Source organism: Ovis canadensis, chromosome 2 (genome assembly GCF_042477335.2).
Source record: "Ovis canadensis isolate MfBH-ARS-UI-01 breed Bighorn chromosome 2, ARS-UI_OviCan_v2, whole genome shotgun sequence".
Taxonomy (NCBI): Eukaryota; Metazoa; Chordata; class Mammalia; order Artiodactyla; family Bovidae; genus Ovis; species Ovis canadensis.
The window spans coordinates 66847688-66861554 of record NC_091246.1 but is presented as its reverse complement, the minus strand read 5'-3'; the positions used below and the strand labels follow the sequence as shown (position 1 = coordinate 66861554).

At 36.3% G+C, this 13867-nt stretch overlaps 1 protein-coding gene across 6 annotated transcripts in view; it reads left to right on the top strand.

Moving 5' to 3' along the window:
• SMC5 (structural maintenance of chromosomes 5) overlaps nucleotides 1-13867 on the top strand; it is a 104871-nt gene that overhangs the window by 38921 nt on the left and 52083 nt on the right. For 4 of the 6 annotated variants that reach the window (XM_069574097.1, XM_069574096.1, XM_069574100.1 and 1 more), the window contains 5 exons: nucleotides 3936-4098; nucleotides 5129-5263; nucleotides 6777-6917; nucleotides 9969-10130; nucleotides 10916-10987. In XM_069574097.1, coding sequence (XP_069430198.1) covers nucleotides 3936-4098; nucleotides 5129-5263; nucleotides 6777-6917; nucleotides 9969-10130; nucleotides 10916-10987 — 673 coding nt within the window. The remainder of the gene's footprint in view (nucleotides 1-3935; nucleotides 4099-5128; nucleotides 5264-6776; nucleotides 6918-9968; nucleotides 10131-10915; nucleotides 10988-13867) is intronic. The other 2 variants (XM_069574099.1, XM_069574098.1) reach the window with 1 other exon arrangement.

The window sequence follows — 13867 nt, the reverse complement described above, 5'->3', positions numbered from 1 at the left end:
TATATATTTGGGTGCTCCTATATTGGGGGTATATATGTTAAGGAGTGTAAAATCCTCTGCTTGCATTGATCCTTTTATCATCATATGGTATCCTTTTTCATCTTTTTTTGTGGCCTTTGTTAAAGTCTGTTTTGTTTGATATGAGTATTGTGACTCCTGCCTTCTTGTCGTTTCTGTTTGCATGAAATAACTTTCTCCATCCCCTTACTTTCAGTCTGTGTGTCCTTTGTCCTAATGTGGGAGGCTCTATTTTTCTTTTATCCTGTCTTTTACTCTGTCTTTTGATTGGAATATTCAGTCCACTGTCATTTAAGGTAATTATTGATACATAAGTATTTACTGCCGTTTTAAACTTTGTTTTCCAGTTGACTATATTTCTTCTTTTTTCCTCTGTCTGGTTTGATGAAAATTTTATGCTTATGTTCTCTTTTTGGTTTTTGTGAATTTTTGTATGTTTTTTAATTTGTAGTTGCTCTATTTTTCAAGTATGTTAACCCTTTCCCATATCTGCTTGCTTTAATAGTCACATAGGTAAACATTCTTAGAAAAAAAGTATTACATTCTCTTAGTCTTCTTCCACACATTTTATGATTTTATATTTTTTATATCTTCATGTTTATCCTTTTGCTGTTTATTATGTTTATCATTGCTTTCACAAATAGGTTTTTTTTTTAATCTGTATGTACACTGGCTTAAGTGATTTCCTTTTCAATTGTGATTTCTTCCTACCTATATCTGTTTGCTTCTTTTCTATTTAGAGAAGACCTTTCAATATTTCTTTTAGGATAGGTTTAGTATTGCTGTATTCCTTTAGTTTGTGCTTGTCCGAGAAATTTTTTCTCTCTACTCCTATTCCAAATGGTTATCTTAACTGGGTAGAGTATTCTAGGTTGCAGAGTTTTCCTTTTGAGACTTTGAATGTTTTGCCACTTCCTTCTGGGCTGTAACATTTCTATATAGAAATCAGCTGATAGTCTTATGGGAGTTCCCTTGTCATTAACTCTTTGTTTTTCTCTTGCTGCCTTAAGAATACTGTCTTTAACTTCTGTCATTTTAAAAAATAATATATCTTGGTGTAGGTCTGTTTGGGTTCATCTTGTTTAGAACCCTGTGTGTTTCGTGTATCTGGATATCTGTTTCCGCTTTTTAAGTTTGGGAAGATTTTAGCCATCAGTTCAGTTCAGTCGTTCAGTTGTGTCCAACTCTTTGCGACCCCATGAATCACAGCATGCCAGGCCTCCCTGTCCATCACCAACTCCCGGAGTTCACTCAGACTCACGTCCATTGAGTCCGTGATGCCATCCAGCCATCTCATCCTCTGTCATCCCCTTCTCCTCCTGCCCCCAATCCCTCCCAGCATCAGAGTCTTTTCCAACGAGTCAAGTCTTCGCATGAGGTGTCCAAAGTACTGGAGTTTCAGCTTTAGCATCATTCCTTCCAAAGAAATCCCAGGGCTGATCTCCTTCATTGATTTCCTTTAGGATGGACTGTTTGGATTTCCTTGCAGTCCAAGGGACTCTCAAGAGTCTTCTCCAACACCACAGTTCAAAAGCATCAATTTTTTGGTGCCCAGCCTTCTTCACAGTCCAACTCTCACATCCATACATGACCACTGGAAAAACCATAGCCTTGACTAGACTGACCTCTGTTGGCAAAGTAATGTCTCTGCTTTTGAATATGCTGTCTAGGTTGGTCATAACTTTCTTTCCAAGGAGTAAGTGTCTTTTAATTTAATGGCTGCAGTCACCATCTGCAGTGCTTTTGGAGCCCCCCCAAAATAAAGTCTGACACTGTTTCTGCTGTTTCCCCATCTATTTTGCCATGAAGTGATGGGACTGGATGCCATGATTTTAGTTTTTTGAATGTTGTGTTTTAAGCTAACTTTTTCATTCTCCTCTCTCGGAGGGCTACTAATATGTGGGAGCGTCCTTGCATAGCTTGTGTGGCTTTAATATTTTTTGGTGTGAGGGCTGCTTTTGGTTTGGATGCTTGTCATATCTTCCCTCAATGTATACTGGATATTGGTGGGCAGTGTGCAGGTGTGCTGCCCACACATGCTCCCAGGAAGTGGGGGCCACAAGCAGCTGCCTCTCACAGGACCCTCAGCAACAGCAGCCCATGCCCATCTCTGGAGTCCAAGATGACAGTGGTAGCCCATGCCCATCCTTGAACCCCATGTAGGCAGTGCTCTGCTGCCTAAGAGCATGAACTCAGAGAAGGAAGTTTTTCTGATGGTCTTGCTGCTCGTTTCATGTGCCACCCACAGTGGTACCTTGCCTCTCTATCAGTCCCAGGCTTCTTCCCATACTCGCTATGTAGTGGCACACCACACCCTACCCACCTCAGACTGTCTCTACACAGCCAACCCTGGTCCTCTCCTGGGGTCTGACCTCCAAAGCCCAAGCCTCACTCCACCTGCCCCAGCAGATGAGTGTCTCAGGCTGGGGTCTGCCAGGTGGCACCTACTGTCTGAAGGTGTCTTTCCACTTTGCCCTTGCAAAGCAGTTGCTGCACTCTCCTCTGAGGCTCCAAAGCTACCCCTTTGTCCCAGTTGATCTCACCACCAATGAGGGAACTTCGCAATGTGCAGAAACCTTTCCTCTTTCACAGCTTGCTCCCAGGGACTCAGATTCCATCCCAGTTCCTCTCTCTCTCTTTCCCTTTCTTCTTTTGTCCTACTTAGTTACATGAAGATTTTCTTGCCCTTTAGAAAGTCTGAAGTCTTCTTCCAATGTTCAGTAGATGTTCTGTGTAAATAATTCTGCATGTAGATGTATTTTTGATGTATTTGTCTGAGAAGGTGTTCCCCTTGTCCTTCTCCTCTGCCTTCTTGATCCGATCCTTGGGATGGTTTCTGTTAGACTCTACCTTAGAGAACTCTGGGCTTTGTCTTCAACACCCCTCTCTCAGGGGATCATAGAAATAAATACACCAGGTTACCTGGCTGGCCAGATGCCCTCCGAATGAAAGGCAGTTTCTTTTTTCCACTGCTGGTTTCCCATCTGTACTGGTATTTTGGCCAGAATTCCTTACTTTCATGCTAACCTATAAATACATTTATAAAGATACTTGACCAGTTTCTTTTAGTAGTTGTTCATTAAGAGAATCAGAAAATACTTTGTTAGTTATGCTCCTGGAAATGAAAGTTTAGAATACCTCGTTTAACATCCTAAAATCTTACGGTTTGGAGTGTTTTGATTACAGTATAATCTAGATATATACAGTATTTACATTGTCATTTTGCCATTGGATATCAATAAGTTATATTTATGCCACATGCTGCTGATTTTCAGTGAAGATGGGTGAATAGGTAGGAGGTGTGGCACAGTAGTGCTTCTAAAAGCAAAAAGTAAATACCCTTCTTTCAGATGAGTTTTCTTTTGTTCAGTGTTCTTTTATAGTCATGTGATACAGTTTCTTCTGAATTCAGAGTGGTGGAGTATAAGATGAGGAAGCCATGGGCCACCCGTATGCATTTCTACTTGATATCTGGAAATACATACACAGTAGTTGGTTTGCATTTGTACATTTTCCAAGTAGAGAGCGTTTCAAGGTTGAGCTCTTCATGCTGTAATATATCAACCCAGTTTGAATTGCAGTGAGCACATGTGATTAGAGAATAGCATAATGATTAAAAGATAAATAACTCCAGATATGTGAATCCTCAGGCAATGTTTGGGAGTTAATATCAGTGTGTTTTAATTTTATTTCAATGGTTTAAATTGCAGATGTGGAAAGAAGTAACTTATATGTGGTCAGTTATGTATTACCACTAATAAAATGCCAGGCTTTCCTTCTTTGGAGGGGCTATAATGTTAAATAAAAATTATAATAATAATCCTATGTGGAAACCTTTGGTGCAAGAGAATTTTAGAAATTTAATTTTTAAAATAATGTATGTATTTTGAGTATAAAGATTTTTAATTTTTAAATAGGTTCAGGACTTCTGGAAATCTTGTAATCACTCGCGAGATTGATGTGGCAAAAAATCAGTCCCTTTGGTTCATCAACAAAAAATCTGCAAACCAAAAAATAGTAGAAGAGCAAGTTGCAGCCTTAAATATTCAAGTGGGCAATCTTTGCCAGTTTCTACCTCAGGTATGAGAAAATTAAATGTAAAAGTGGGAAACATTTCTATATAATGTTTCCTCTTTAAGTTATATAAGAATATAAATACTTTTTGAGAGCTATTACTATTTAAAAGGAGCATAGTGGTCTTAATAGTTAACAGTTCTTTGTATTGTAAAAGGTAATATCTCATCTCTTATAGTAGAATCTTACTACTTTTTAGTAATTTGGAAATACTCAGTTAATAAATAAGGAAGTGAGGTTATTATCTCCCTTATTTATTTCCTTGTAAATAATAAAGGTATTATTTATAAGTACAGAAAGTAGCTTGAATAGTTCTGTGCTTCAGTTTATAGGCTTTTAAAATTGTGTTAATAAACAACTTCTTAATCAGTGTATTTGTATAAAATGCTTTATATACCAGGACTCTTAAATCTATGCGTATGCCTTCTAGAACTGTTTTATATCTTAAGTTTGTTCAAAAATGATAAAACCTCTTGATATTCCATGTTAAATATTAAAGTCAAATATCTTTTAGACTTGTCTTTGGATGTTATTCTAGTGACTGAATTAGTTTATTTCTTCAGAAACAATGGTGATTTGATTACTGTGTCCAAGTTAAGTAAAAGTTAAAATTTGAAAGCATTTATCAGCTGATTTAAAGCTGTCTCCAGAAATACTAATAGTTGTTTGAAATTGCCATCCTTGTTTTCTTTTTAAGGTTCTAATAATTTCATTCCAGTTGACATGTGGTAATGATCATTGCAATCCAGGGCAGTATTTTTTATTTCCAAACTGTGTTAAATGTATATAAAAGTTTCAACCTGGAAATACTGACATTGAAATTTTTTTAAAGTTCTCAAAAATGTGGTAGTTTATACCCTAAGTTTATTAGTGTAAAGAATAATATCAAAGGACAGGATTTATTTTAAGATTCATATCTCAAAGGTTTTTTTTTTTTCTTTTGAATGAGTTTCTTCTTGACAAGTATCGAGTGAAAAATGTTTTGAAGATATTTGTAAATGATAATATTAGTTGATATTTAAGTTTTGTGCTCTAGGATAAAGTTGGAGAGTTTGCTAAACTCAGTAAAATTGAACTCCTTGAAGCTACCGAGAAGTCAATTGGTCCTCCAGAAATGCACAAATACCACTGTGAACTGAAAAACTTCAGGGAGAAAGAAAAACAACTAGAGGTAATTTATAGTCAACTCATTTTATTGTCTTTCATTGGATAATGAAAGACATTGGATAATGTCTTTCAGTGAATAATAAGTTCATTGAGTAAATTCATATATTTGTGATTTTTTTTTTCAGCAAGGATTTTCAGTAATTAAATTAGGTTACTAAAAAGTAAGAATGGGTTTGATACAAAGTTTTGACTATCATGTCATCAAATATGTGTTATTAATTGAATTTCTAAAGAGCCAATTAATAGTATTACAAAGTACTTTTTTCTCTCAGGAAGTTTCAGTGTTATTCTTTTATTCATTGAGTATTTTCTAAACACCTGTGATATTTCAGGCGCTGTATAGGGTTTTGGGTAATACAGCATATATATAGCATTTAGTTAGTGTCTCTTTTAAGCCCATTCTTATGTTTTATTCAGTTGTGTGAGGATAGACTTTATAAAAGAACTGTACATTTAGTTGCAGTGTTTGATTTTTATCTTCACCCTTAATAAATTTAAATGTCCTTTTATAGTATATCACATTAAAAGATGTTTATTTAATGAATCATTTTTCATAATTCAGCAGCTACAATTCAGTAAATTTTTGTAATGAGAAATCTAGTAAACTAATGCTTTCTTTTAAACTGTAACTGGCACTTCCCAGTGGCTCAGTAGTAAGGAATCTGCCTGCAGTGCCGGAGGTGCAGGTTTGATCCCTGGGTTGGAAAGAGCCCCTGGAGGAGGGCATGGCAACCCACCCCAGTATTCTTGCCTGAAAAATCCTATGGACAGAGGGGACTGGTGGGCTGCAGTCCATGGGATTGCAGAGAGTTGTACACAACTGAAGTGACTAAGCACATACAAACTGGAACTATCTGTACTTGATAATGTGATAGGTTCTGATTTAATGCTATTGTTATTGTTATACTTACTCAGAGTGAATGGCAAAATAAGTTGTAATTATTTTAATCCTACTTTAGATACCCCTGTTAGTCCTTTTATTTTTCCGCACATCAAATCGTCTAATACTCCCCTCTGAAATACTACCTACCTACCAACTTCTGAAAGAAAACAAGCACATATTCTTCTAGGTTCTGAGTACAATTTACGTGTTTGTTAATTCACAGGATAAAGGCTAGATTTTAGCTTTCCTTTATCTCATTTCTAAATCCTTCAGGCATGGGTATTCATAACATACTACTAATAATACCACTTTTCTGTATGTCATGTTACAGCTTTTGAGCTTTCACCTGTAGTAGTGGAACACCTTCTTCCAGTGAAGTGAATGGGGCAGATATCTCTCTTCTCTTTAGGCAAGAAGAGTCCAAGCTTAGAGATGTGGCAGGGCTTCCTCATGGTCCCATAATTGATAAATAGTAGATCCTAGACCAGAAGTCAGGTGTGCACTTTAGTTTTACACAGTTCTTAAGAACTCCTGTTGTGAAATTTTGCTAGCATGATACATTTTTCATTATAAAAAGATTTGACCTTTTGTCTTTCTTTGATTAAGCTAATTGTTAAATTAATATTTATTTTAGACCTCATGCAAACAGAAAACTGAATGTCTAGAGAAAATGATTCAGAGGAATGAAAGATATAAACAAGATGTGGACAGGTTCTATGAACGTAAGCGACATTTAGATTTGATTGAGATGCTTGAAGCAAAAAGGCCATGGGTGGTAAGTCTGAGTTACTAAAGTAAAATAGTGATTAAGTATCAGGAAAATTATAAAGGAGACACTAAATACTCAAATTAGGTACTGTTCATTTTTGCTTTGTGTATCGTGCATAGTAATATTTATCTGTCTCTGTTATTTTGCAACTGTGTGCTATGTTATTGTTATTGCATAACAGGTTACAGTTGATTTAGTCTGTGTCCTTCATTCTTCCAAAATTGAGTCAACAGATAGTTTTGTTTTATAAAATATTAATGAGCTAAAAATATTTACATATGTAAGAATGAAATGTCCTTGGGTCACTGAATATTTACTTGGAGTGGGCTACTAGTATCAACTTCAGCTACAGACAAAGCTGAAGGATATTAACTGTAATCTTCTACTCATTATGGTTCATAAGTTTACTGAGTTTACTGTTTTAATCACTGTGATGTATATGATTTGGAACCACAGTTTGGGCCAAAAATTCATTTCCTTCAGTACATTATTTTTCAGTGGGTGGAACAAAATAAGGAAGTTTAATAATATTTTTAATGCCAGGATGGAAATAACTATTAGATTGGAAAAATGTGTGGCTGTATTTGTGACTTTATTCAGCCTGTCCCACCCGTTTCACCCTATCCTTTTCCGTAATTCCATTTTTCTTAAACTTTTTCTTTTTTTTTCAGCTCAATTTCATAATTTTTTCCTATGTTTATTATTATTCTGACACCTGCTTTATCTTTGTATCTTGAAGTCTTTTGATTTCTCTCTTTAAAGATTGAGTTTAATGATTTTTCAGTATTTCCTTTTTTGATTTCCTATAATGTTTATTGTTGTTCAGTCGCTTAGTTATGCTCGACTCTTTGTGATCCCATGGACTGCAGCATGCCAGGCTTCCCTGTCTATCGCTATCTCCCAGAGTTTGCTCATCTCCATTGAATCAGTAATGCTATTCAACCATCTCATCCTCTGTTGTCCCCTTCTACTGTCTTTGCTCTTTCATAGCATCCGGGTCTTTTCCAGTGAGTTGACTCTTTGCCTCAGGTGGCCAAAGTATTGAAGCGTCAGCATTAAGTCCAACTCTTACATCCAGATGCCTAGTGGAAAAATCATAGCTATGACTTTATGAACCTTTGTTGGCAAAGTGGTACGTCTGCTCTGTAATACGCTTTCTAGGTTTGTCATAGCTTTTCTTCAAAGGAGCAAGCATCTTTTAATTTCATGGCTACAGTCACTGTCCACAGTGATTTTGGAGCCCAAGAAAATAAACTCTGTCACTGTTTCCATTTTTTCCTCATCTATTTGCCATGAAGACCGGATGCCATGATCTTAGTTTTCTGAACAGTGAGTTTTAAGACAGCTTTATCACTTTCCTCTTTCACCTTCATCAAGGGGCTTTTTAGTTCCTCTTCACTTTCTGCCATAAGGGTTGTATCACCTGCATATCTGAGGTTATTGATATTTCTCCTGGCAATCTTGATTCCAGCTTGTGCTTCATCCAGCGTGACATTTCACATGATGTACTCTGCATATAAGTTAAATAAGCAGGGTGACAATATACAACTTTGATGTACTCCCAGTTTGGAACCAATCCGTTGTCCATGTCCGTTTCTAACTGTTGCTTTTTGACCTGCATACAGACTTCTCAGGATATAAGTAAGGTGGTCTAGTATTACCTTCTCTCTCAGAATTTTCCAGTTTGTTGTGATCCACACAGTCCAAGGCTTTAGCATGGTCAATGAAGCAGAAATAGATGTCTTTCTGAAATTCCCTTGCTTTTTCTGTGATCCAGCAGATGTTGGCGATTTGATGTTGGTTCTTTTGCCTTTTCTAAATCCAGCTTGTACATCTGGAAGTTCTCAGTTCACATATTGTTGAAGCCTAGTTTGAAGGATTTTGATCATTACCTTGCTAGCATGTGAAATGAGTGCAATTGTGTGGTAGTTTGAACATTCTTTGGCTTGTCCTTCTTAGGGATTGGAATGAAAACTGATCTTTTCCAGTCCTATGGCCACTGCTGAGTTTTCCAAATTTGCTGACATATTGAATGCAGCTCTTTTTTTGAATGCAGCATCATAGGATTTGAAATAGCTCAGTGAAATTGCATCACCTCCACTAACTTTGTTCCTAGTAATGCTTCCTAAGGCCCATTTGACTTCATGTTTCAAGATTTCTGACGGTAGGTGAGTGATCACACTGTCTTGGTTGTCTGGGTCATTAAGACCTTTTTTGTATAGTTTTTTGTATTCTTGCTACCTCTTAATATTTCTACTTCTGTTAGGTCCATACTTTTTCTGCCCTTTTATTGTGCCCATCTTTGCATGAAATGTTCACTTGGTATTTCTAATTTTCTTGACGAAATCTCTAGTTTTTCCCATTTTGTTGTTTTCCTATATTTCTTTGCATTGTTCACTTAAGAAAGCTTTCTAACTTCTTGCTATTCTTTGGAACTCTGCATTCAGATGGGTATATCTTTCCTTTTTTCCTTTGCCTCTTACTGCTCTTGTTTTCTCAGTTATTTGTAATGTTTATTTGTATTCTTTTTTTTTAAGCTTTCTTCATCCCACTCATTCTTACTGTATGCTTTCTTAGCACTTTTTCTTTTTTTTAGCAAATATTCATTTATTCCTGTGATGTGAAAAGCCTCATTTTCACCTGGATGATTCATTTTGTTTTTCTGTTGGACCATTTTCTTTTTTTGTTTTTAAAATTTTTTCATGAGTGAGTTTCTTTTGGTTCTTTATATATTTTTGAATCCCTTCATTATTCAGAGATTAAACGAGATCCTCCCTTTAGTAGTCATTAGGATATATGTCTCAGAAACAGGAAGGGATGGAAGACAGAATCTGGCCTAATGATATAAGTGTATAGTATCACTAAGTTCATCATTATTTGATATTTACTATTTCTGAAGTTGTTTCAGAGGGCAAATTTTTTTAATTAATAGACCTCCTAAAGGGATTCAAAATTGTGTTTTTCATAGTTTTGGTTTCTGCCTGTAGCTTGATTTTAGTATATGTGTTACTTTAAGTTAAGAGTATATTAACTTTTCTTTCTTAAATTCATTGTAAGGAATATGAAAATGTTCGTCAGGAATATGAAGAAGTAAAACTAGCTCGGGACCAAGCAAAGGAAGAGGTCAGAAAACTTAAAGAAAGTCAGATTCCTATAACAGAACGCATTGAAGAAATGGAAAGGCAGCGTCACATTTTGGAGGCTCGAATCAAAGAGAAGGTTATATTTCTGGCTCAGTTTTGGGTTTCTTGTCATTTATTTTAGCAAATACAAAAAATATTTTGTAGGTTTTTAAATTTGCGGATTTACTTGTAACTTTAGTTCTTTAAGTTCTTTTATTAGGAATTCTACTACCACAGATCTTTCAAGATCCTAATCATCACTTGCTACTTTATAGAAACTTGCTACTCTATAGAAATTCCAAGATATATAAAGAGAAAAAATGAAATGTGATTGTTCTAATTACAGGAGGATTCAGAGCAATATTCCCAGAAACATTGATCTCCTTTTATGAATTTCTTATACATGTTATATAATTACATTCCCCTTTGTAGAACATAATGTAAAAAACCTCATGTTTTTCAGAATAAGTAATATAATGTTATATGGAATATTCTCTATACCTTGAAAACGTAGCTAAAAAATTTTGCAATCATAGCTTTTAACCTTTAGGGAAGATTTTGGAGTCACGTAATTGTTTTGAGAGTGTTTTAAACTATGGACCCTGCTATTGTATATGATTGCTGTTAAGATAAAATAACATGAGGAAATAAATGTGAAGAAATGTAGAAACATATGTATGCATATAGCTGCAACTACTTTTAATATCTGTAGAAATAACCTTTAATTGTTTGTGTTTTGGGTGATAATGAATTTACTTTGAAAGAAGTCATAGAAGAGCATTGTGGGTAAACTTACAGAGCAATTTTATGTTTGGATGAGCAGGGTCACATAATTGCCTTGCTTTTTTTAAAACTAACTTCCCTTCTGATTCAATCTTGCAGGCATCAGCTATTACGGAGACATCTCAAAAATGCAAATATAAGCAAGATGTTATAGAAAGAAAAGATAAACAAGTAAGACTTACATTGAATTTGAAATTTTTATGTTAATCTACCCTAACTTTTGTCTTCAGGTGTGGGTTATGAGAGAGTTTCTTGTTTTTGAATTTCCTGAGATCCTCCTTGTTCTCTATTTCTTGTCTTAAATTGTGAGGAGAACTAAAATTTGAAAGTATAGCAGTTGCACAGAGGATAATTGGGGAGAATGGCTCAAAAGTACTCATAGATATGCATTTAATAGGGTGATAGTAAAATGGGATTTAGTTGTCTCCATAGCAGCAATTAAATTGCAAAGGATTGATTCTGTTGTTTCTTTATATTAAAGAGTTGGATATTTCAGAGCTGATTATGAATTCATTGTGCATGGATGGAGCTTGATAGCAAAATTATTTTAGGATAATTGTGCAAGAAAGTGGGCTTTTTAGATGCTGTAGCTCTGATGGCTCAGAGAGATCCCCAGATATTTTTGGGGTTCTGTTCTCCAGAACCATTCAGAAACTAAAGCTTGAATTACCTTTCTTAGAGAGGGATGCACATCTTGAAGCATTTCTGGTGTTTAAAGCATTATATTAAATCTGTCCATTTCAACCTCATCCCTTTTCCTATATCTTTATCTTCAAATTCCAATCCTCTCTCAGAGGATAAACCTTACATTTTCTTGACAGAAGCTTGCTTGATAGCAGTAGTGCTCAAGGTGTGTGCATGGGGGGTGTGGATGCATTGTAGTGGAAAGGTAGGGTGGTGTGCATGTATAGTTGCTCAGTTGTGTCCGACTCTTTGCAACGCCATGGACTGTAGTCTGCCAGGCTCCTCCGTCCATGGAATTTTCCAGGCAAGAAGACTGGATGGGTTGCCATTTCCTTCTCCAGGGGATCTTCCTGACCCAGGGATTGAACCCACGTCTCCTCTGTCTCCTGTACTGGGAAGCAAATTCTTTACCACTGTGCCACCTGGGAAGCCAGGTGGGGTAGGTAGGAATCTTTCTCTTCTACGTGATGTCTCTGTGTGTGTGTGTGTTTTTTTTTTTTTTAACATTTCGGAAGGCTCAGCAATCATTTCCTTACTCTAAATCTCTCTCAAGCATGCACAGGGCAATCACTATTATATCCAAATACCTGGTGGAGAAATAGTGGCTCAACAAAATTAAATGACTTAGAGAACTCAGAAGTGGCTCCGAGTGCTGCACTTTATTTTCCACAGTATAAAATAAAAATTTCCACAAAAATATTACTTAATATATGAGGTCTTTATATTTGACATTTCCTAGCTATAAGAATCTTCTAGGATTTTTTTTTTTTTTTTTTAGGAAGAGTCAGTTCTTGTTTTTTTCTCTTTCATTCACTCCTTATACTGTGGTTCCTATAATAGGGTGCTAAATTAATTGTCCTTCTACTACTTTTACTCTTCTGAATATTTATTGAATTCTCCAGTTGTTCCTTTATTCCTTTTGTCCTTGTGGGACCGAGCCCTTTTAGCTCCATTTGTATTATTTATTTAGAGTTTAGAAGGGAAAAGGCGTAAAGATTCATCTTTAAAACCCCAAACAGGAACTGCTAGGTTGATAGGTTGTCTAACATTTAGCTGGATTTTAAAAAGTCAGAGGAACCAGAGATCAAATTGCCAATATTCCTTGGATCATAGCAAAGCAAGAGAATTCCTGAAAAAGATCTACTTCTGTTTGATTGACTGTGCCTAAGGTCTTTGACTGTGTGGATTACAACAAACTGAAAAAATCTGAAAGAGATGGGAATACCAGGCCACCTTACTGCCTCCTGAGAAATCTGTATGCAGGTCAAGAAGCAAGAGTTAGAACTGGATAAGGAACAACGGATTGGTTCCAGATTGGGAAAGGAGTAGGTCAAGGCTGTATATTGTCATCTGGCTTATTTAACTTATATGAAGAGTACATCATGACAAACGCCTGACTGGATGAAGCCCAGGAGTCAAGATTGCTGGGAGAAATATCAGTAACCTCAGATAACACAGGTTACACCACCCTTATGGCAGAAAGCGAAGAAATAAAGAGCCTCTTGATGAAAGTGAAAGAGGAGAGTGAAAAAGCTGGCTTAAAACTCGACATTCAAAAAGCTAAGATCATGGCATCCAGTCCCATCACTTCATGGCAAATAGATGGGGAAACAATGGAACAGTGAGACTTTATTATTTTGGGTTCCAGAATCATTGCAGATATTGACTGCAGCCTTGAGATTAAAAGGCGCTTGCTCCTTGGAAGAAAAGCTATGACCAACCTAGACAACATATAAAAAAGCAGAGACATTACTTTGCCAATAAAGGTCCATCTAGTCAAAGCTATGGTTTTTCCAGTAGTCATGTATGGATGTGAAATTTGGATCATAAAGAAGGCTGGTTGTCGAAGAATTAATGCTTTCTAACTGTGGTGTTGGAGAAGACTCTTGAGCATACCTGGGACATCAAGGAAATCAAACCAGTCAATCCCAAAGGAAATCAATTCTGAATGTCCATCAGAAGAACTGATGCTAAAGCTGAAATTCCAATACTTTGGCTACCTGATGGGAAGAGCCAACTCATTGGAAAAGACCCTGATGCAGGGAGAGATTGAAGGCAAAAGCAGAAGGGTTCAGCAGAGGATGAGATGGTTGGATGGCATCACTAACTAATGGGCATGAGTTTGAGCAAGCTCAGGGAGATGGTGAAGGACAGGGAATCCTGGCATGCTGCAGTCTATGGGGTTGCAGATAGTTGGACCCGACTGAGCAGCTGAACAGCTTACATTCTGACATAAATCTCACTTAATATTTTAATACATTGGTGGATTCAAATAGAAAATCTTATCATTACCGTTTTTTGTACCATCTAAGATTGACCTAAAATTTTCTTTTGTTCCATCCTTAACTGGTTTATTTCAGTGTTAAG